Source organism: Camelina sativa, chromosome 6 (assembly GCF_000633955.1).
Source record: "Camelina sativa cultivar DH55 chromosome 6, Cs, whole genome shotgun sequence".
In the NCBI taxonomy this organism is placed as follows: Eukaryota; Viridiplantae; Streptophyta; class Magnoliopsida; order Brassicales; family Brassicaceae; genus Camelina; species Camelina sativa.
In genome coordinates, this window is record NC_025690.1 from 3,485,188 (window position 1) to 3,508,857 (window position 23,670).

At 36.7% G+C, this 23,670-nt stretch overlaps 6 protein-coding genes across 12 annotated transcripts in view; 1 reads left to right on the forward strand and 5 right to left on the reverse strand.

Moving 5' to 3' along the window:
- On the reverse strand, positions 691 to 4,199 carry LOC104790287 (protein DETOXIFICATION 29-like). Its single transcript, XM_010516001.2, has 8 exons — positions 3,734 to 4,199; positions 2,788 to 3,329; positions 2,609 to 2,695; positions 1,852 to 1,908; positions 1,515 to 1,753; positions 1,065 to 1,183; positions 873 to 959; positions 691 to 765 (listed from the first exon to the last, which is right to left on the reverse strand). Exons 1-8 carry the CDS (start codon positions 4,025 to 4,027, stop codon positions 694 to 696), a joined length of 1,497 nt encoding a protein of 498 aa, XP_010514303.1. The 5' UTR covers positions 4,028 to 4,199; the 3' UTR covers positions 691 to 693.
- On the forward strand, positions 9,175 to 13,332 carry LOC104790288. 3 transcript variants are annotated; one of them, XM_019246647.1, is made up of 2 exons: positions 9,175 to 10,096; positions 12,226 to 13,332. In XM_019246647.1, exons 1-2 carry the CDS (start codon positions 9,401 to 9,403, stop codon positions 13,132 to 13,134), a joined length of 1,605 nt encoding a protein of 534 aa, XP_019102192.1. In that variant the 5' UTR covers positions 9,175 to 9,400; the 3' UTR covers positions 13,135 to 13,332. The 3 variants fall into 3 exon arrangements, with proteins under 3 accessions (XP_019102192.1, XP_010514305.1, XP_019102191.1); XM_010516003.2 differs by having other exon boundaries at positions 9,185 to 9,995; positions 11,882 to 13,332; XM_019246646.1 differs by having other exon boundaries at positions 9,185 to 9,956; positions 11,843 to 13,332.
- On the reverse strand, positions 15,095 to 16,333 carry LOC109133276 (uncharacterized mitochondrial protein AtMg00810-like). Its single transcript, XM_019246269.1, has 2 exons — positions 15,437 to 16,333; positions 15,095 to 15,385 (listed from the first exon to the last, which is right to left on the reverse strand). The coding sequence occupies exons 1-2, from the start codon at positions 16,331 to 16,333 to the stop codon at positions 15,095 to 15,097; spliced, it is 1,188 nt and encodes a 395-aa protein (XP_019101814.1).
- LOC104793922 lies at positions 17,682 to 19,301 on the reverse strand. Its single transcript, XM_010520343.1, has one exon. It carries the CDS (start codon positions 19,299 to 19,301, stop codon positions 17,682 to 17,684), a length of 1,620 nt encoding a protein of 539 aa, XP_010518645.1.
- LOC104790290 overlaps positions 20,864 to 23,670 on the reverse strand; it is a 5,292-nt gene continuing 2,485 nt past the window's right edge. For all 5 annotated transcript variants that reach the window (XM_010516011.2, XM_010516008.2, XM_010516006.2 and 2 more), the window contains one exon: positions 20,864 to 22,215. In XM_010516011.2, the coding sequence (XP_010514313.1) occupies positions 21,022 to 22,203 (1,182 nt within the window). In that variant the 5' untranslated portion in view covers positions 22,204 to 22,215 and the 3' untranslated portion in view covers positions 20,864 to 21,021. The remainder of the gene's footprint in view (positions 22,216 to 23,670) is intronic.
- On the reverse strand, positions 22,236 to 23,660 carry LOC104790289 (uncharacterized protein At2g29880-like). The gene is made up of 2 exons (XM_010516004.2): positions 23,177 to 23,660; positions 22,236 to 23,095 (listed from the first exon to the last, which is right to left on the reverse strand). Exons 1-2 carry the CDS (start codon positions 23,453 to 23,455, stop codon positions 22,421 to 22,423), a joined length of 954 nt encoding a protein of 317 aa, XP_010514306.1. The 5' UTR covers positions 23,456 to 23,660; the 3' UTR covers positions 22,236 to 22,420.

Sequence of the window (23,670 nt, forward strand, 5' to 3'; positions counted from 1 at the left end):
TGGTACGAGTATAAAATTAAATCCAACAATAAATATTGTCAATGGCATTGGTGCCCACTGGCCTGGCCAGACACTTGATTGGTGCAAGTCTAAAATTAATGCCAACAATAAATATGAAGAAACAATTATCAAAGGACAACTCCATTTATAAATTAAGAATTCCTAATTATTAGATTTAACTTTAGTGTATGAACGTGTGGACTGTACATTAATTAGTAGACAGACTTATATAAGTTATAACACAAATCCAATGAGCGGATAAGTTATATGCAAAGCAATTTGAACCAAATCTCCAAGGTGAACATGAGCCTTGTCTTAATATAGTCACTGATGAAACCAACATATATATCAATAGATTCTCTCATACTGAGAATTAATTTCCAACTTGTATTTGTCGGCACATAACATTAATAACAAAAATAATACCTAATTGTGTAGGTAGGAAATATAGATGAACCTAATTCATGCTCAATAAATCGGAAGTGTCACTCTGATATGGTTGTTGTACTTTTCAATTCATGAAACATTATCTAGCGCCTTATTATTAGACTTAATCTCTCTGTCAAAGAGTTAATAGCCAAAACAAATACATGACCCTACTGTTACCAAAATACAACAAAGGTGAAGAAAGAGTTTCTTTGATTTTAAAACTAAAATGTGATTTCAATAACCTGGCCGGCTTATGATCTCTTTTTAGTTTACGAGTTGCTTTATTTCAGATGCTTCTCCTCCCCATTCTTTTATCCTATCCTCAGCCATTGAAGCCTACATAATTATACAATACATATAGTGGTTGCATGCATTAGAACTTTGAAGGCTCGAGTTTAGACATGCATATATCGATTGATATTTAATATTCTTTTTTTACTTACCTCTGTGTCCCAATTCGTTTTGCAGATCATCCATGTTAAGACTATTGTCTGAACCACTGTTCCCGTCAACATCCCGCACCAAATTCCCTAACACATCAAAGATTTTTAGCATTAACGGTCTGTACGTTAGTTATGGTTCTTTTATATTTTCAAGGATTTGTATAATGATAGAAGATATTTGAGTTTCATTACCGTTACACCAAATTTAAACGTGTATCCTAATAATAGACCAAATGGGATTCCAAACAAGTAATAGCAGGCGATGTTCACGTACGCCACCACTGCTTGCCATCCAGCTCCCACAGCCACCCCTGATATTTCAGTATGTTACCATAATGCCATCAAATTCATTAATTAAGCTTCTCAAATAACCAATGTCTTAATCGAGTTATAGTAATATGTTCCTATCTGGTTAAACAGTAACAAATCAAACCAAGAGACTCCTCCACAAAGAAGTAGGTACAAATCCTACCAAAAAAAAAAGAAGTAGGTACAAAAGCGAAATTAATCATACCAAATTTTAAACGTAATGGTAAAAATATAAAAGAAACCTATGGTCGATCTAAGACGAAAACTGAGATTGTTTCAACCCGAGTTGAACTAGATATATATGATTTTAATTTGATGAGTTAAATAAATTACCTGATAAGACAGGCTGGACGTTGTTGATGACAATGGAGAGTGCAAGTATTGGCGTGAGTTGTTTAACAAGAATGATGACTTGTTCGTCTTTCACAAAAAGAGATGGATATTGGTCTCTAAAGATGAGTAGAACCATTGATACAATGAATCCTATCAGCGTCGATGTTATCACTGCTACCAGTAGTGAGAACTTTGCGGTTCTTGGATGGTTAGCTCCTAATTCATTAGACACTCTCACACTGCACCATTTCGAGATTAATTGTTTTAGTATTTAGTATATATACCAAAGAGAGAGGTTTAGACAAAACGAGTTCGACTTTTGAACGTGGTTAATTACCTTACGGCGGTGTTCATCCCAATAGCAATCATTGCCGTCCACCCCAATATATTCATGCTTCATTTTTCATATCGTTACCAAAAAAAAAAAAGGTTTAGACGTATAGTGGTGGACCAAAATACAGTAATAATGTTTTCTTACATAATATAAAGATTTAACAATAAATAACTAGTACTATAATTTGTTTTTGACAGCAATAATAATTACTATATGTATGTGTTGAATTAGAGTATAGTGGGGTCAGACTAAGGAAAAATTATCAACTACTATAATTCTTTAATTTTATTATATATAACTTTTATATTGATTGAACCTGGTCAAATATGTACACTACTACACTCCCATGAAAAAATAATGTTGGAACAAAAACATAGTATACACACATTTGACACTCCCATGAAAAAATTGGGTGTATTTATACAACTAACTATATGACTAAAAACAAAATGTTGCAGACAAAAAAAAATTAAAAAAAAAAATAGAAGAAGAAGAAGAATAATACTATATTAATGCGCAGCAAATTATTTAACGTAGCTAGCTAGGGTTTTCACTGCCCAAGACCACCAACCAACGAATAACGATTAAGTCTACTACGCACGACGGATCACAGTGCTAATTCCTAGAGATTCTTGATGATAACATTTTTAAAATAAAGAAACTGAACAAATCAGACAAGGAATCTTATAAACCTTAAATTACTTTTAAAAATAAAAAAACGTACTTGTAAAAATACCAAAAAAAACACAAAAAAATTTACCAGATGGAGAGGGCGGCTACGGAGATTTCAGCATCCTTCAAATATCCAGCAAATAATATGATTGCCATAAAGTACCATACCTCCAAACTTCAAAGTAAAGTAAAAAATTCAATCAAACTAACAATAACAAAACAAAACAAAACAAAAAAAGCATAAGTAGGGTTTGGTTATAGACTCACCAGAGCATAACAGCAGAAGCCAAAGACAATCTAACGAAACTCCATAGATTATGAAAAGCCTCCCACGATAAACCAGACCAAGCCTCACCACACGCACCACTAAATATGTACACGAGCTGAGCCGTGACAATTAACCACCACGAGAGATTAAGCACGACGGCTAGACCCGGCATACCCCACTGGAGCCTCTCAATGACAAACCACGTGAGGGGCACGTGTACAACAAGTGCAACAGCCGAGATCGCGGCCATGACCATGATCTTGCTTTGCGACTGTAAGAACTTAGCGGTTGGGAAGTTAACGGCGTAAGCAAATATTTGAGGGATCATGTAGATGGAAAATATCCCGGCGGTGCTAGAGATCGCGGCCGTTTGGCCGATGAACGCGAGGATTGGGGCCGCGAAAATGTAAAGGAGAGTGAGGATAAGAGCGGTCACGTTTAGGATCACCCATGATCGTTGTAAGTAAACGCCAAGCATTGACAATTTCCCCGCTCCAAACGCTTGTCCACATAGCGTTTCTAACGCACTTCCCATTCCAAGCTAGTTGTGTACCACGCACACATTACAATTCAGAACAAAACAGAGGAAACTTCTTTCAAAATATAACTGGAAAAGTATAAAAGATTTAAAACTATACAACTGAATAGAAATGGTCTTTTTAATAAATAAATACTTTGACAACAAACCAAATAGTCACGGATTTATTTGTCTTTGTATTTTATATCCTAAACCAAAATTTAAATGATAATATTTTTTTTGGTATAAAAATGTAAAATACGAACATCTCCCAATTCTTTAATTTTGTGAATATTTAATTATTTTAAAATTGAGTGAAACAAAACATAATCTTGAATAAGAAATGCACACCACAAAAAAGGAAAAAAATCTTGAAATGATAAATATAAACTACACATGTTAAACGACGAGCTAAGAATGTAACTTACCATGATCCCGAATGAGAAGCCGGCGACGACTGAGTTTTCGACGGAGACGGCAGCAAGAGAGATGGTGCTGATGTGACCGGCGAAAACCTGAGTAACAGCGCCGAGAGAATATTGGTTCATCGACGTGAAAATGGCGGGGCCGGCTAAGTACCATAACTTCTTGGTCTCCACGTTAAACTCCCTAACGAATCCACCAACGGTTGTGATCGGAGGTATATCGTCGGCCGATGAGAAAGGACGATCATCCGCCGGCGTAGAGAGAAGTGTCTCCGTGAGATTTTTGTCTTTTACCATCTTGAGAGAGAGAGAGAGAGAAAGATGTGGAGAGATTAAAGGGAGGTCAAAGACTATATAAAGACCAACGTGTGAGGATCTTTGGGTTTAATCGTTCATGAATTATATAGAAATAAATAGTTGATGTGTTTTTGACAAAAAGATGCTTTAAGAAAAATCAGAGTTGTATAGCAATCAAGTGATAAAAAAATAAAAATAAAATGTAATATAGCAACTAGCATTTTAATTAAAAAAAATTGCTACATGTTGGAAAAATATCGCTGTGTTAATCAAATTATAGTGACATTTTGGTTGAATTACATCCACATGTGTTTTGTTTTGGTCATATTATTTAATGATACTTCTGTGTCAGTATTTTTATTTATTTTTTTGATTAAAACTTGAGTCAAGTAATACTACTAGTCTATATATATATATTATATAGTATATATATGTTAAAATTTTAACCATCTTGAATAAGAAATCGTAATGCTGTTTTATAGTTTAGCAAGAAAATAGATTTGTTGTTTTGAAGACATAAGTCATAAACAAACCTTGTTAATTATATGAATACATATGGTTATCGATTAATTAGTAAACTTTGTCGGGAGAATATGCAAATTAATTTTAGAGACTTAAAAACCCTACATGAGTTATAAAAGAAAGTCAATCATTTTGGACAGGCCAATAAAGTTCATGTTTGTGTGTTTGTGGTAAATTATTGAGAATATGCATTCAATATAGCACAATTTTGGTAAATACCACAATAGTACACTCTCGGCTCATATTCAATTTTTTGCAACTTTATGTGACTATTTAGCCCTTCTCTCTCCCACTCTCTCCCTTCTTCTCTCTCTCCCCTCTTCTCTCTCTCCCCCTCTCTCCCTTCTCTCTCCCTTCTCTCTCCCTTCTCTCTCCCTATGAGTTTAAGTACACAACGACTCCCCTCTCTCCCCTGTCTCCCTTCCCCTCTCTCTCTACGTCTCTCTCTCCCTTCCTCTCTCTCTCCCTACGTCTCTCTCTCCCCCTCTCTCTCCCTTCTTCTCTCTCTTCCCTCTCTCTCTCATCCTCTCCTCCCTAGCCTTGAATCTGAAAAAGTGAAAATTCCCAAGAATATTGTTGTTGGATCATTTCATGTGCCCTCTTTTGGATTCTCAATTCTTAGCTACCATATTTCTCTTTTTCTCCTTTTCATAGCATTTTGCTTATCTTTGGATCTAATAATTTCACACTATTTTGTAATGTGACATGTTATTTCTTGATGTTACAACTTACAAGTAATTAGTTTCCATCACAAATGTTATATTTTAATACACATGTAGTTTACGTACACATTCAAACTCTTTCTCACACATATATAGGAGGGTGTTTATGACTTTATACTTACTCTCATTTAGCCAACCGATGGTATTTCGTTAATTTTGTTTCAGAATTATGGTATCTATTAATATTACCCTAAATTATTTTATATACATATTTTGACCCTCACCTTATAAGGTTGCAAAATTGCATTCATATATTTTTTTTTTTCAAATTTCAACAGAGAAGTCGAAATATTCCCCCCCCCCCTCGCTTGTAGCCCTTCAAATCTTTACACCGGCTGTGATGATGCAGAGAGTACATACATTTTTTCCATGAAGAAAATACCAATAAATGATTTTTAGTTCTCAATATTTTGAGAAGTTGATTAAGAATATGGGCTGAACTAAAATACCCACTACGAGCAAACCTAAACCCAAGATTTTTTTTTTCTTAAGGCTTAAGTAGGGTTCAAGAAGTTGACAAATCTAACTATGGTAAAAACAAGTATATATGTTTCTTTTAACCCTACATGAGTAAGAAGAAAGGCAATTATCCGCCTTTTCCTTTTAACCAACTCCAAATTAATTAAGTTTTTTTTCATTTGTAGAAAGAAGAAAAATCTATGTTTCATCTTTCTCAAAAGCTATAATATATATCTATCTCACTTAGAATAAAAGCTTATTTCATTGGTTGTTTAAACTTTTTTTTAAGAATACAGTGGTCTAAAATAAATCAAATCAAGATGAGTGTCTTTTCTTATCTTGATATGAACCAAATCGCCATAAATGATACATCCATCATGTCTTCTATCTCTTTGTTCTGGAAAAAAGAGGATATTATATTTCAGACTTCTATATCTAATCCACAAATCAGTTAAGATGATGAAATTGGAACTTCTCCATGCCTTCTATAATATGAGTGATGAAAATAATACTTAGATTATTTTTGAGTTCTTACCAGTGTAGAAAATCTCCACCAACGTCAATTTTTTTTTATTATTTTGTTTGTCTAATAGAGATTTGAAACAAGAAAATCTAAAAAAAAATTATAGAAAAATCGATTATATTTTATGAATTTATTTGTCACTAAATACAGAAAAGGTTATTTAATAATAAATTTAATTCGATTGATATTTGATTATGTGTACAATTCGTCCAAACACTCACTCAGTCACCATGATATCTAAGTATAATCATCACAAACACAATCATCATGTCAAATATGTTTACTCTTATGGTTGTAATCATCTCGTTTCTTAAATTAAAAATTAATACAATATTTCTCAAGATGATTCATTGATTATTATTTCTTGGATAACGTATGTAATTGTAGATTGATTATTTGGCAAAATGAGGATGAGTACAACAAATAACATTTGAGAAATGTTTTAGCTGTGGTGATGGAGGTTAGCCGGATGTGGATTTGAGTTGCGGCGGTTGCGGTTGGAAGGAGAGCTCAGAAGGGGTGGTAGCATTGGGTTGTTCGGAACTCTCGGCGGCTGTGGAAACATTTTTGTTGTTATTTCTCGATTTGCTGTTTGTTTAGGGCGATTTACAGAGAAGAACAAGAGCATGTTGGATGCTGCTTTTGTAGGACTGTTGCAGTGGTGATGACAAGGGTAATAAGGTCATTTGCTTGATCTTCACCCAATAGACGGCTAAGATTAAAAGCGGATGTGATTCAACATTTCAGTTCTCATAAAATGTTAACTGTATATAACGTATTTATACTGTATACATAAGGCAATTTTATGAGAATTGAAATGTTGAATCACGTCCGCTTTTAATTAGTCTCATTGTGGTGATGGACATTAATTAATGTAAAATATTTTGTTTGTTTAAAGAATCTAGGAAATTCAAATACTATATTATATTTAAAACTTAAATCTGTTTTGTGATTTTTTAATTATATTTATTTTATTTATAGTTTCTGATTAAATATATTTAAAAAAACGAGCAAAGACGATTGTTTGACTAACAATTTCTTTTTTACCTTTTGGAAAATTTATTTTTATATTAGTTAATGTTAATTATTATATACTATACGCTCATCAAGATTTTTTGTGATAAAGAATTTATATTAAAATAAGAATTAGTAATTTTTTTTCTTTTGTTAACTTATTATAATTCTTAAATTGAAGTCTAGAACTTTGGATATGATGCCAAAAACAAATATATATATATATATATATATATTATAGATATATTATTCATATTAAATTATCAAATTTCTTTGTATTCAGCCATTCAATTTAACGTTATTGTTTTCTCCTCAGCTTATTTATCTCATTCAGTTTGTTCCGCCCATCAATATTCAATTTATTCAGTTGGTGCAGTTTGTTAGTCACCACCATTTGCAGCATATGGTTGAAAGTCTAGGGTTTTATCAAACTAAAAGTTCCTTAATTTTCAGGATTATGCCATTTTTTTTTATGTTATGTTTTTGCTCTAAAATAAATCTTGTGAAAATGGTCATTATTGACTACGACATTATATTCATGAATATGAAACGGATGAAGGAACTTTTAGTTTGATAAAACCTTAGAGATTCAACCATAGGTATAGGGTGATTATTGACTACTACATTAAACATATGTATTCACATTCATAGTTGTCGGCATATAAAAAAGTTTAGTTGAAACGACCAGACCCATTTCTTTTTTAAATAATAATAATAACTAATTAATTAGTTGTCTCATAACCACTAACCACCTAGCCACAACAATCAACAGCGGAACAACCAACTCAAACCAATAAACAATAAATATTCAATAAGATGATCAATATCAATTCATAATAAGTAAACCAGCAATTCAACGACATAAACCATAGAACCAGCAACTTAAACCACGTCCTAATGACTCAACTCTAGCAGCCTAGCATAACCAGACAACCACCAAATGAGATACTAGAACATCCTCTTTTTCATTGTCTTAATTCCACGATCACACTTTTCCTTTACCTGCAGTTCTACTAGGCCTGCGAATTTGGGTAGGGTCGGATACTTCAGGTCAGGTAATTCGGAATTTGAGAAGTGTTACCGAAAATTACCGAGTTAAATAATGGTCGGGTCGGTTCGTGTATCGAGTTTTTTGGTTATTATTTTTGGTTACCGAAACTAAGCGAAGTTTTTAGTTTTTTGGTTAGTTTAAGTTAAATTGGGTCAAAAATCTTGTTTTTTCAAGTAAATTTGGGTAATTTTGGTTATTTTCGGGTAGTTTTGGTAATTTGGATCGGATAATTTCGGGTAATGCGGTTAAATTCGGGTAACTGATCGGTTAGGGTGAACCAAACCGACCTAACCGATAACCGACTATATATTATAACTCCTTCCGATCGGTTTTCTTTTCTTAACCGAAACCAAACCGAAAACCAATAATCTCAGTTCGGTTCGGTTCAGAATTCTCGGTTCCGGTAATATTTCCAGGCCGACCTTCTACTACTAGTTTCTTTCTCTCCATAATGAATAAAGTATGGGCTGAACTATATGCCCACTACCAACAAAAACTAAACCCACACAAAGTTTGTTTCCTTTAAGGGTTAAGCCCACGAAATATATTGAAAACTCCACCAGGCCTATTTGAAAATCTACACTCACAAGCAAAACGCCAGCAACTTGATAGCATCATAGCAATGATTAAAACCTAAACCTACACACTTTTTCCTATATTTTTTTTTGTGTATTACACAAGCAACAACATAAACTTATCGCGTATAACAACAATATGCCCAATTCCTAAAAGTGATACTACCAAGAATGTTTGTTAAATCTCGAACTAATGACCCTTAACGTGTAACTTCATTAACGCTTCTTAATTCTGTATTATATTTAATCTTTCCACACGCATTAAATTAAATTTACTTAAAAAAGGAAACCAACCACACACGTAAGCCGTGCACTTCACGCGCCGGTCAACATCAGAAACCGTAGAAAAAAAAAGCAAAAGAAAAAAACGGACTTGACTCGACTTAACAATGGCGAATACGACGATGAACCCACCACACTAGCCACCACCACCAGCTTCAATTGTGAAAACAAAAACCCTAGTAATCGAGAGTGAGAGAGGAGGTGGGAAGAAGAGCGACTCTTTTAATGGAAGAAGAGAGTCGAATTGGAGACGAGCTCTCGAGTTTGATAGTCACGGCGGAGCGACTCCGTGTAGCGGTGGATGAAGCTGAATCGTTCAAAACAGAGTGTGGTGAGGTAGGTAAACAAGTAGATCGTCTCGCTCAAATGCTTAGAACGCTTGTTCGATTCGTCTCCGGTTCTCCTCAACCGGTTTACGACCGTCCGATTCGTAGAGTCATCGTCGATGTTAAGAAGAATCTAGAACGAGGTTTCGCTCTCGTTCGCAAGTGTAGGAGACACAATCTGATCCGGCGAGTTTGTACTATCATCAACGCTGGCGATTTTCGCAAAGTGGTTAACCTTCTAGAATCTTCCAACGGCGATGTGAAATGGATTCTGAGTGTGTTCGATTCAGACGGTGACGGAAGTTTCGGTGGTGGTGGGATTGTGATTTCGCTTCCTCCGATTGCTACGAATGATCCGATTTTGCCTTGGGTTTGGTCTTTGGCTGCTTCGGTACAGATGGGGAAACTGGTGGATAAGATTGACGCGGCGAATCAGCTCGGTTCTCTTGCCGGAGATAATGATCGGAATAAGAAGATTATTGTTGACGAAGGTGGTGTTGCTCCGTTGCTTAGGCTATTAAAGGAGAGTTCATCAGCGGAGGGGCAAATCGCGGCGGCTACGGCTTTAGGGTTATTGGCTTGTGATGGGGATAAGGTTAGGTCTATTGTTAATGAACTCGGTGTTCCTATTCTTGTTCAGGTTCTTGGTGATTCTTCTGTTAGAGTTCAGATTAAGGTAGCTACATTGGTTGCAAGAATGGCTGAGCATGATCCTATTGCTCAAGATGAGTTCGCTAGGCAGAGTGTGATTAAGCCGCTAGTTACGTTGCTTTCTTTGGATGTGTTTGTTGATGATCTTCAGTTGAGTAAGCATAGTAGTATTCACTCTCTTGTTCAGATGAACAAAGATATTGAGAGAGATCCTTCTTTGAAAGTTTATAAGCCGTTTAAGAGTTCAAAGTCGAATGTGTATCGTGACATTGGTGGCAGTGGAAGTAGAACAGGGAATANGTGAGGTAGGTAAACAAGTAGATCGTCTCGCTCAAATGCTTAGAACGCTTGTTCGATTCGTCTCCGGTTCTCCTCAACCGGTTTACGACCGTCCGATTCGTAGAGTCATCGTCGATGTTAAGAAGAATCTAGAACGAGGTTTCGCTCTCGTTCGCAAGTGTAGGAGACACAATCTGATCCGGCGAGTTTGTACTATCATCAACGCTGGCGATTTTCGCAAAGTGGTTAACCTTCTAGAATCTTCCAACGGCGATGTGAAATGGATTCTGAGTGTGTTCGATTCAGACGGTGACGGAAGTTTCGGTGGTGGTGGGATTGTGATTTCGCTTCCTCCGATTGCTACGAATGATCCGATTTTGCCTTGGGTTTGGTCTTTGGCTGCTTCGGTACAGATGGGGAAACTGGTGGATAAGATTGACGCGGCGAATCAGCTCGGTTCTCTTGCCGGAGATAATGATCGGAATAAGAAGATTATTGTTGACGAAGGTGGTGTTGCTCCGTTGCTTAGGCTATTAAAGGAGAGTTCATCAGCGGAGGGGCAAATCGCGGCGGCTACGGCTTTAGGGTTATTGGCTTGTGATGGGGATAAGGTTAGGTCTATTGTTAATGAACTCGGTGTTCCTATTCTTGTTCAGGTTCTTGGTGATTCTTCTGTTAGAGTTCAGATTAAGGTAGCTACATTGGTTGCAAGAATGGCTGAGCATGATCCTATTGCTCAAGATGAGTTCGCTAGGCAGAGTGTGATTAAGCCGCTAGTTACGTTGCTTTCTTTGGATGTGTTTGTTGATGATCTTCAGTTGAGTAAGCATAGTAGTATTCACTCTCTTGTTCAGATGAACAAAGATATTGAGAGAGATCCTTCTTTGAAAGTTTATAAGCCGTTTAAGAGTTCAAAGTCGAATGTGTATCGTGACATTGGTGGCAGTGGAAGTAGAACAGGGAATATTAAGAAAGATAGGGATAATGAGAATCCTGAGGTGAAACTTGAGCTTAAGGTTAATTGCGCAGAAGCTCTGTGGATGCTTGCTAGAGGCAATGTAGCTAATAGTAGGAGGATTACAGAAACGAAAGGGTTGCTTTCTTTGGCGAAGATTGTGGAAAATGAAGTTGGTGAATTGCAGTACAATTGTTTGATGACTCTGATGGAGATAACAGCTGCTGCAGAGTCGAACGCTGACCTTAGACGAGCAGCTTTCAAAACCAATTCCCCGGCTGCTAAAGCTGTTATTGACCAGATGTTGTGGCTAATCAAAGATGTTGATAGCCCGATCCTGAAAATCCCAGCGATTCAATCTATCGGGTCGTTGGCGCGGACATTCCCTGCGAGAGAAACGAGAATGATCGAGCCGTTGGTTGAGAAACTCGGTAGTAGCAATANCTCTTGCCGGAGATAATGATCGGAATAAGAAGATTATTGTTGACGAAGGTGGTGTTGCTCCGTTGCTTAGGCTATTAAAGGAGAGTTCATCAGCGGAGGGGCAAATCGCGGCGGCTACGGCTTTAGGGTTATTGGCTTGTGATGGGGATAAGGTTAGGTCTATTGTTAATGAACTCGGTGTTCCTATTCTTGTTCAGGTTCTTGGTGATTCTTCTGTTAGAGTTCAGATTAAGGTAGCTACATTGGTTGCAAGAATGGCTGAGCATGATCCTATTGCTCAAGATGAGTTCGCTAGGCAGAGTGTGATTAAGCCGCTAGTTACGTTGCTTTCTTTGGATGTGTTTGTTGATGATCTTCAGTTGAGTAAGCATAGTAGTATTCACTCTCTTGTTCAGATGAACAAAGATATTGAGAGAGATCCTTCTTTGAAAGTTTATAAGCCGTTTAAGAGTTCAAAGTCGAATGTGTATCGTGACATTGGTGGCAGTGGAAGTAGAACAGGGAATATTAAGAAAGATAGGGATAATGAGAATCCTGAGGTGAAACTTGAGCTTAAGGTTAATTGCGCAGAAGCTCTGTGGATGCTTGCTAGAGGCAATGTAGCTAATAGTAGGAGGATTACAGAAACGAAAGGGTTGCTTTCTTTGGCGAAGATTGTGGAAAATGAAGTTGGTGAATTGCAGTACAATTGTTTGATGACTCTGATGGAGATAACAGCTGCTGCAGAGTCGAACGCTGACCTTAGACGAGCAGCTTTCAAAACCAATTCCCCGGCTGCTAAAGCTGTTATTGACCAGATGTTGTGGCTAATCAAAGATGTTGATAGCCCGATTCTGAAAATCCCAGCGATTCAATCTATCGGGTCGTTGGCGCGGACATTCCCTGCGAGAGAAACGAGAATGATCGAGCCGTTGGTTGAGAAACTCGGTAGTAGCAATAAAGAAGTGGCGATAACAGCTGTGATTTCGTTGCAGAAATTTGTCTGTCCCGAGAACTTCCTCTGCTCACAGCACTCTAAGAACATCATCGAATACGGGGCGATCCCGTTACTGATGAAACTGATAAGGAACTTCGAGCAGCAAATGCAGCTACAGTGTCTAGCGCTGCTTTGTTACCTTTCGATTAACGCTAGTAACCACGGGCAGCTGGAACAAGCAAAGGTTTTGACGGTGCTTGAAGGTGCAGAACGGTTGGCGGGTTTGCAGAACATGGAGTTGAGAGAACTTGTATCGAAAGCGATATATCAGTTGAGTCTATACAACGCAGGAAGCCATAGTCAAATGCTATCGTATGGTGGTCCTTAAAAGCCAAGAAGATACAGCTTACAGTTTGTTGGATTCATGGTACAGACAGAATCTTCATTGTTAGATTTTTACAGAGAAAGAGCAAAAGCAGAATCTCTCATTTTGTGATCGTTGATTGATCAAAATCCTTCATTGTAAATGAAACGAAACAAATATAATTAGATGGAAGGGTAATAAAACTTGCTTTGCTCTGTCTGATTTGCTTGGAAACCATAGGATTTTAGTGTAAAAAAAAGAAAAATGAAATTTGCTTTGCTCGAGTTGTCTCTTATGTGGCCCAGTCGAATATTACAGATGCGTGTGTGGTTGTCTTAGCCGTCACAAAATTTAGCAAACAATGGATCTGTGGTCCCATTTAGCTGCAAAATTATCATTTTAGTAGACACAATATTTTGTTAAAAAAAAAAAGTAGACACAATATATATTTACATTTTAAGTAACGAAAACTATTAATTCAATCTATATTAGTATCAAACCTAAAAAAAAAAATGTAGACGTATCTATCATGTCATAGATAGTAGTATATTTTGTGTATATTTGTACTTGAAAACGAATTTAATTTAGGTTTAAGCATTTTTATCGGTTTAAATCTTTAAACTCTTCAAATCGTTTGCCATTTTCATGTTTTCTATCACTCCATTCAAGAGCATGTAATGATCAGAATCTTGAGTGTCTGACATATGCAATCATTTGATTAAATGGTAAATTTGATTAAATGGTAAATTTCCCTTTTTATAGTGTTTTTATAGTAGTATTAGAATATAACTAATGCTCACGCAAGAGTTTAAAATTTTAACATTATCTTCATTTGTTAATTACTTATATTACCTCTAGTATTCATTTTTTATATTATCGTGTTGGATTAAGATTCATGAATTTTCATGTTTTAGCATTATCTAATTATCTATACTAGTATTTTTGAATTAGTTTTTGCTCAAAAATACTAATATATGGAAAGTTTATGCAATAAATGCTATTAATTCTTTCGACATCTTTCAATTGAAATCTATGGACCTCTTTGAAGTTTATGCAATTTATGGACCTCTTAGTATTTTATGGGTCTCTTGATAATTCATAATTTAAAGGCCTTCAGATTTAGGTTGTCGACATAGTGATGTCCAAAATTCCATAGGACCCGCTAAAATATACTCTTTGGCTAAATCTGATTACATTGCAATAAGTACGACACATCGAGATATGATTTACTTACCTTAACAATCATCTGTCAATGTAAACCTTCCCCACATTCCTTTATAATTGAATGTTAGATTCCTTAAACAAATTGACAATATTTCCTAATGACATAATAAGGAAGAAAATCATCAAAGCCTTCCTTATTAAATTGATAACAATTATCGATGATAGACATTGCTCAATTAAATTTTGTTTCAATCTCATACTTGGTCACCAAGAATAACATTAACTACAACCTTTATCACGATACTCTACACTCCACTATAAATAAATCTACTACCTATCATCTCTGTTGACAGTTAGAGAGAGAGATGAAAGAAGAATCTAATTTATCATTAACCAAACTTGGTAGAATTACATCTTAGTTATATACTAAGCATATTAAGCAAAAGGAAACTTAATACACTTAATATATCTCAACTATACTGTATAATATAAGCTATACAAAGTATAACATTATAGTGTTAACACCCCCCTCTCAAGTCTTTGAACTGGAATCTGAAGATGGAAGAAAAAGACTTGAAACAGACATCCTGTCCAGGATAGAGTGAAACGGTTCCGCCTGCAAAGGTTTAGTAAGTATATCCGCGAGCTGATTCCCTGTAGAAACATGGAAAACCTGCTGAGAACTAGCAAGTACCCGAACTCTGGTTCTGTGTAAGTCAATCTCCATATGCTTGATACGCTCATGGAAGACCGAATTATTGGCAATACGAGTAGCGGATTTGTTGTCACACAACAGCTTAGCTAGACCATTAATCGGAATCTAAAGATCTCGTAGTAGCTGTACCAACCAAACTAATTCATCAGAGGCAAGGGCCATAACTCTATACTCAGATTCAGTACTACTACTACTGACAATCTTATGCTTCGTAGATTTCCTAGTAATAAGAGAGGTACCAAGGAAAGTACACATCCCTATGACTGATCGGCGAGTATCCTGACAAGTTCCCCAGTCTGCATCGGAAAAGGCAGTTAAGCGAATATCATCATGAGCAGAATAAAACAGACCTTGTCCAGGATTCCCTTTAAGATATTTGAGAACATGTTGAGCAGCCTAAAGATGTGCATCAGTAGGACAAGAAAGGTATTGGCTCAACTTGTTCACAGCAAAAGTGATATCCGGCTGAGTAATAGTCAAATAAAGCAAACGACCAATCAAAGCTCTGTAAGATCGTATCTCTTCTGGGGGAAGAAGTACACCAGTATCCTTAAACAATGCCTTCGTTGGATCCATAGGAACATTCTTAGGTTTACACCCGAGATAACCTGTATCATTCAGCAGATTCAGGCAATACTTCCGTTGACTAACTGAAATCCCATTAGCATTGCGAGCAATCTCAAGCCCAAGGAAGAACCGAGCCTGGCCTAAATCTTTAATCTTAAAAGCCTTGGCCAGAAGAGCTTTGACAGCTGAGACCTCCATATCACTATTACTTGCAATCATGATGTCATCAACATACACTAAGAGGGCTATGAAAGATGAATCAGTCATTTTGACAAATAAAGTGTTTTCAGATGGAGCCTGTGAAAAAACATTGTTCAAAAGAATAGTTGAGAAACACTTATACCATTGACGAGAAGCTTGCTTCAAGCCATAGATGGATTTCTTCAATCGAAAAACTGGATTCGGTGGCAAGACACCAAAAGCTGGAGTGTAACCAAGAGGTAAGCTCATGTAAATCTCCTCATCAAGTTCACTGTGCAGAAAAGCACTAGTGACATCCATTTGACAAAGACTCCAACCTCGTTTAGCCGCTAGTCCTAAGATAAACTTCACACTTCCCATTCTAGCAACTGGAGAATAAGTTTCAAAGAAATCGACACCTTCTTGTTGTGTGTAACCTTTAGCTACTAACCGAGCTTTATATCTCTCCACACTCCCATCAGCATTATACTTAATAGTATAAACCCATTTACACCCAACGACATTCTTACATGGGGGTAAAGAAATCACATCACCGAACGTGCCACTTACCTCCATATTCTCAAGCTCCACGTCCATAGCCTTCGTCCATTTCTTACATTGGATATCTTGTTTAAAAGAAGTTGGTTCTCTTTCGAGTGAGTAAGAAAGAACAACAGACTGGTATGGGGTGTTTAGAGTGGTGTAAGATAGAACAAAATATAGGGGATATGGTGTCTTATGCGTTTCCGGAAGAGGGATAGGTGGGGATAGATGAGCAGGGCACAATGATAATCAGACAAATAGCCTGGTACTCTAGCAGCCCGTTTTGGTCGAGCATTAGGCAAAGAAACAATACCTGTGTCTGATGTAACAGTCTCCGTAGGAGTTTGTTCTACACTAGATGGTGTATGTGATGTAGATGGAGGAGTGAATGATGCATGAGGAATTGGCGATGTATGCATCACATCAACAGGAAGATTGACAAACATAGGTAAAATACTGCGGTTGAAAATTGTTGGTGGAGAAGAAACAGAGATATCATGAAAAGGAAAAATGGTTTCATGAAAAACAACATGACGTGAAATCGAAACACAATTAGATTCAAGATGCATAACCTTATAACCCTTATAGCCATATGCATATCCTAAGAAAACACACCTATCATCATGAGGACTAAATTTATGTCGATCCTTTTGTAAAATCGAAACATAGCATAAGCAACCAAAAATCCTAAGCAAGGTATAATCCGCTTTCCGTTTAGTAAGAAGTTCATAAGGAGTCACATTATGAAGATGAGTAGATGGTGTTCTGTTAATCACTCCAATATGCTAATGGCATGTTTGATTGAAAAAGGAGAGCCCTTGCAACATTTAGAAGATGCTGATGTTTCCGTTCAACAATGGAGTTTTGTTGAGGAGTATATGCGCAAGAGAATTGATGAACAATGCCATGTTGATTAACAAGATCTGTAAAAGCTAGTTCTGGAGCATTATCGGTTCTAATTGTCTTGATAGTAGACTTATATTGAGTTTGAACTAATTGTATAAAATCCTTGAAATGAGTAAGAACTGCACTTTTATTTTGTAACATATAAACCCATGTTGCTCTAGTACAATCGTCAACAATAGTAAGAAAGAATTTGAAACCATCTACAGACTCTATTGCAAATGGACCCCAAACATCCAAGTGAAGTAAATCAAATGGTAAAGCAGACAATTTACTATGAGACTCGAAAGACAACCTTTTCTGTTTAGCTAAATGACAGACATGACAAGGAGCTAAATTTGTTTTAGACTTCGATATTGTACCCGGAATGTGTTGTAACTTGTCAGAGGATGGATGCCCAAGGCGAGTACCAGAGATCTCCATCAACCATCAAGGATCCAAAGAAATGCGAAGAAGAAGACGCTAAAGAAGACGAAGCATGTGGTGCAGGAGAGTCAAGTTACAAGATGTAGAGATTATGCAGTAGAATGCCTTTACCAATCATCAAGCCGTGAATAAACTCCTGAATGAAACATGAATTAGGAAAGAAATGTGCAGAACAACTACTAGCCTTTAACAAACTACTAACAGAGATGAGATTAAATTTGAAATATGGTACATGTAAAACATCATGCAAAATGAGTGAATGTGAGAGATGAACTGTGCCTGTGTGTGTAATAGCAACCCTAGTGTCATCAGGTAAGGAAACTGTTACACCAGAAACATGAACAGTTTCTCTGAATAAGGCTAAATCAGAACAAAAGTGCGTAGTAGCACCAGAATCTATAATCCAAGAACCATGTGGAAGTTTGGAATAAAGGGGTGATAAGCACTGATGTTGAAAAGTAAGGTGGTGATTTTCATAACGAAGAGATGAAGAAGGAAAAGGAACAGTACCAGCAGAGGATTGAATAGCCATAGCACCATGTTCAGAAATGGAAGAAACCTTGGAGGGAGTCTGATTTTCTGGAAGTTGCATGTGTGTCGAGAGTTTCTGGATCAGAGTCTGCATCTGGTCAGAGGTCATCTTGTTAACATCCAGATTGAACACATTTAAGGCCGGAGGAGGGACATATGGCGAAGAAGAAGTGTTATTCGCAACTGCATGAGCCCTCGGTTGAACACTCTGTGGATTAGCCATACGGTGAGAGTGAAAACCAGAAGAGACACTCTTGAAACCAGGTATGTAACCAGGAGGATATCCATGTAACTTGAAACACTTCTGAACAACATGCCCTGTCATGCCACAACAAGTACAGAGAGGACGAGATTGCTTTGGACGATAGGAGTTCTGAACAGCATAAGCTAGATTATCCACTGGACCATCATAGGTAGGAGGACCAGAAGTCTGAAAAACAACACCATCAGTCCGAGTAGGCTTAGCAATACTCTGTTGCCTCTCATCTTCAGTCACCATGTGAAAAGCATTCTCAATAGATGGCATAGGCTTGATCATCAAGATGTGACGGCGAGTGGCTTCATATGAGTCATTCAAACCCATCAAAAATTTTTTCACGCGACTCCTTTGCTGCAGTTTCTCCCACAACAATGCAGCATTACACTCACATTTGCCACAAGTACAAACAGACAATTCTACATAGTTCTTAAGCTCCTCCCAGAGAGTTACTAATTCAGTGTAATAAGCAGTCACATCCATCGCTCCTTGATGAATTGAGCTCAGCTTCTGCTCTATTTTATAAACTCTCGGAGCATCATCCTGTTTGAACCTGGAGATAATATCTTTCCAAATTTCCTCGGCTGTTGGAATGAACAAAAGACTCTGGCCTATTTTCTTTGACACAGAATTCATCAACCATGTAGATACCATATCATTGCAACGACTCCAAGAACCATAATCACGGTGATCTGATGATGGTTTAGAGATCGTACCGTCAATAAAACCCAATTTGTTCCTGACATTGAGAGCCATACGCATGGATCTTCGCCATGAATTGAATTCTACACCTGTTGTCAACCTATTGGAGACTAAAACCAATCCAGCATGATCAGTGTCATGGAGGAAGTAAGGATTGTTGTATTGGTCAGGTTGTTGAGCCGAATCAGATATTGAATTCGCCATAACCAAGAATCTGATAATAACAGATGAATCGGAAAATTCCAATCACTCAAGTGAAGAAAGAAACAGCAAGAACACTTACAAGAGCAACAACGAGAGTAACAAACATTGCGATCACCATTAAAAGATGTACAACAAAAAGAGAAGCAATTTGATCAAAGGTCTCACTCATCGCCTAACAAATTTGTGAAATCGAGCTGGATTTGAGCTCCGAAAACGGAAGAAAAGAGAAACCCAAAGAGAAGAAGATGACTGAATGAGAAATCGAAAGATCGGATGATGAATCGATCGAACTCAACCAAGCGGAAGAAGATTCTCTCACTAACACTCAAAGCTTTGATACCATGTTGACAGTTAGAGAGAGAGAGATGAAAGAAGAATCTAATTTCTCATTAACCAAACTTGGTAGAATTACATCTTAGTTATATACTAAGCATATTAAGCAAAAGGAAACTTAATACACTTAGGGTCTGACTGGTTCAAACGCTGCGGTTGCGGTTTCAAATGTTATTAAGCGTTTTGAACGACTGGTTTAGCGGTTTAAAATTGGTGCGTTTGCGGGAGGTTTACGACTGGTTGACCGGGTGCAATAGCAGTTGGAACATAATAAATGTGATATATAATATATAAATGTTTTAAAATATCAAAAAAAATTTAAACTTGATTAATAATTAAAAATCATGAAAAAAACTACAATAATTATTTAGAAAAACAAATAAATTTCATAGTGAAATGTTTATTACTTTATGCATTTGGTCTATCACCAAAAATTGCATTAAGTAATGTGACAAATGGCAAAACAAGTGCTTGATACCGTGGATCTTCTGGATTATTTTTATAACTATGATAATATTTCTTCGATGAATCCAATCGATGTTTGACTTGGCTCCAAGTCAAATCAACTCCAAGTTGCTCGTTAATATTCTTAAGAATATTTTCCTTTTGAATACCACTTAGAAATTTTGTTGTGGGATTTTTTTCTTCTTGTTTCTCCAGGATTACCCGTTGAAGTAGAGCACACGTTGCCTCCTTCGACCACATAAATCTCTGAGTCGAAGCCAAACGATCATCTTGCGAAGCCATGATTATCACCTAGATATATATATATATATAAACATAGTCAAAGCTAAATCGATATGATCAATAGAAAAAATATAACCACATCTACCGTACTGTATAATAAAAAAAGAAATCAACAATAAAAAAGGGACTTTTTCTTGTGTTCTCTAACGATGAAGACTTGTACGAAGAAGAAGATATTATATATTAGGGTTGAGATGAACTGCACTTTTATACTAGTTTATTAGGTAAAAAGAAAAGATTTTGTATCTAATTTATTTAGCAAATGAATATTTTATTCTCAATGTTATCTCTTTGATATCTTTTTGGCGGGTAATCATATTATTCCCGCCGTGTCCGTAATCATATTTCCCGCTGTATCCATAGTGATGGTTGGTGCTATAATATGTGAGAAAGTTTCATGTCGTTGAGATCACAATCATTTGATAATTAACCCAACGTAATCTCGACTTTAGAGAGACTTTACTTAACAAAAAAAAAACCAGGATCAATGAATGAAATTTGAAAAACCTGGAGAGTAAAATCATACAAAAATGAGAATCCTTACACTCTCTCAATTATTAAATTTTAAATATAACTAGCTAGTACAGAAAACTTCAGAAACATCTTTAGATGATGCGTTCATTGCCAATGAAGAGCATCTTTAACGAGCATCCCATATCTCTCGTGCTATGTCGTCTCTCACTGTTGACATATATTGATCAGCCGTTGGATCATAATTTCGATCGACTACATTATCATCATGAGATGGAGACATGTTTCCTTCCCGATCAGCATCATAGTTCTCCGTTTCTTCTGCAGCATTGAAGTCGTCGTCCTCTATATTAGAATCTCGAATAAAATTATGCAATGCCATAGTTGCAGCAACCATCTTCTCCTGCATTTGCACATCATAATGAACACGACCTTCTAAAATAGACCATTTTCCCTTCCACACTCCAAATGTTCTTTCAATCACTGATCGAAGCAAAGAATGTCTCTTGTTAAATGTCTCGCGTACAGTGCCTGGTCTACGCCCAGCAAAATGATTTGGATGGTACGCTTCACCTCGATAAGGAGCTAAAAACCCCCTTCGATTAGGATAGCCAGAATCCACTAGAAAATACTTCTCCGAGCTTGGGAATGGGAAAAAATTATCATGACGTGCACAATATGTCAATATCTTGGAGTCGTGTGCACGTCCCGGGACTCCAATACGTGTGTATATAAATCTCATATTGAAATCACACACTGCCAAAATGTTCATTGATGTGTAGTTATGATGATTCCAGTACGTGATCTTTTTATCGCCACCAACACGAACACGTAAATGAGTACCGTCTATAGCTCCAATACAATCTTGAAAATATGGAAAATACCTCCTATCATGCATGATTCGTGGTGGTATATCGACAAGTTCCTCTCTTTTCCATGATACAATGTCTGAATGCAAGCAACAAAGGGCATTAACAACATCATCAAATTTTGTTGTCACAGTCCATTGTGCAACTTGAAAATCTGCTGCTATGCTCCTTTGTGATGAGTTATGTCCCAAAATCTTCAGCGACATTCCTAATGCAACCTCAGATCTTACCCGATGAGAATCTTTAAGACCATACTTTTTTAGCGTATCTGAGAGCTTAAAAAACACTCTTTGTCTCATACGTAAAACATGGAGGCATTGTGTATCACTTTCATACATTAGTTGCTCCATTATACGTTGTCCACGTTCAGGATCCGTTCTCAACTGTTCTCTTTGAAAAAAGCGAAGATGATCAATGCAGATTACTGCTTCAATAGCTTGGTCATCTGCTTCTATTATTTTTCTGACTGTGTTCAACTCCATGTCACTTCCTTCCTGTAACAAATTAAATTTTTGTTACATTTTGACTCTTAAAAAGCATCCTCATGCATAATAAATGAATAGAAAATATTATATTGTAGAGGCCAACAAAAACTGAAGTCAAATCAAAACCAAAGACAATCCTCAATGTCGTAAACAAAATGCAAACAAGAAATAAAAATTCCATAAAAGATTACGTCAACAAAACCAAAGCTAATCATCAAACAAAATCATTACGAGACTCCTTGGTTTGTCTCTTTAGAAAAGGTAGCTTCTCGTCATCTGGGAGAGCAAGAAATAAACCGCGCACAACATCATTTGTTGCAATAAGATCAAGAGATGCCCAATAAAGCTCCGTCATTGGAACCAGATCCGGTACTGCCCTCACATGTTTCACAACAAGAGCCATTCGTTCTTCAGTTGAATTTGTTGACTGAGATTTTGACTTTGCATTTGTCATTTGCTCTAGAATATCATTTCGGTCTTCCATAGTAGTAGCAATACGGTCGAGCGTCGAGTCTACTGGATTTTGTTTACGCTTTCGGTTTCGACTTCTTTTCTCCTGAGTGTGCATAGAAGATGTCTCTTTGGATGCAAATGATGGTTCTGCCTCGGAATTTGGATTTGCAGAGTTTTCCCTCGGAATTTGTGACATCCAATCTGGGTCTTCTGTTTCCATATGATGAGGTTCGTTCTCACGCATCATATCTTCTCTCTCGTCTTCTTCGTTTGTACGTTCAGTCTCACTTACGTCAACTAATGGAGCATGACGATTTACACCACGTCTTGGTTGCCATGACTCCTCCACCACAACCGTTTCATCTCGGAAGACCACATGAAGAAGCGGTATAAACCGCAGTGGGTGCGACCGGAGTTTCGAAGCTTCAGGATAAGCCTTATAAACCAAAAACAAAATTCCAATCAATGAAAATACAAAACAAGAAATTAATAATTACACAAATATGTGGTTACATACCTTAATTTTATCTTTCCACCAATGATCAGGGGCATCAAGACTTCCTGTCCTTGGATTAACTCCAAGTCCAGTTGCTCCAAACGTGATTTTACGATACAATTCATATTGCCTCTTTAAAGTATCAAGTCTATTCTTAATTTTGTTCCAGTTTAACGTTAGTGGAAATTCCTTTTTAAATTCTGTAAGAACGTTTTCTTTTCCTTTCTCACTTAAACTTTTGCCTCTAGAATTTCCAGCTTGTTTCTCTAGTGTTATCAAATCTAACAACAAACGAGTCATGTCGTCTGACCAGCTAATTTTCTATTCGAGAAAACAAGTTGAGACATATATTCAATCACCAAACTCAAAACAATATATAGAATGAAAAAGATGATGCTATGAAAAAAATAGAAAGAGTTACACATATATAACATATAATGAATGATAAAAGAGATTGATCAATACTTACGTTTCCATCTTGATTTTCATCACCTTGGGTTGACGCCATAATTTGG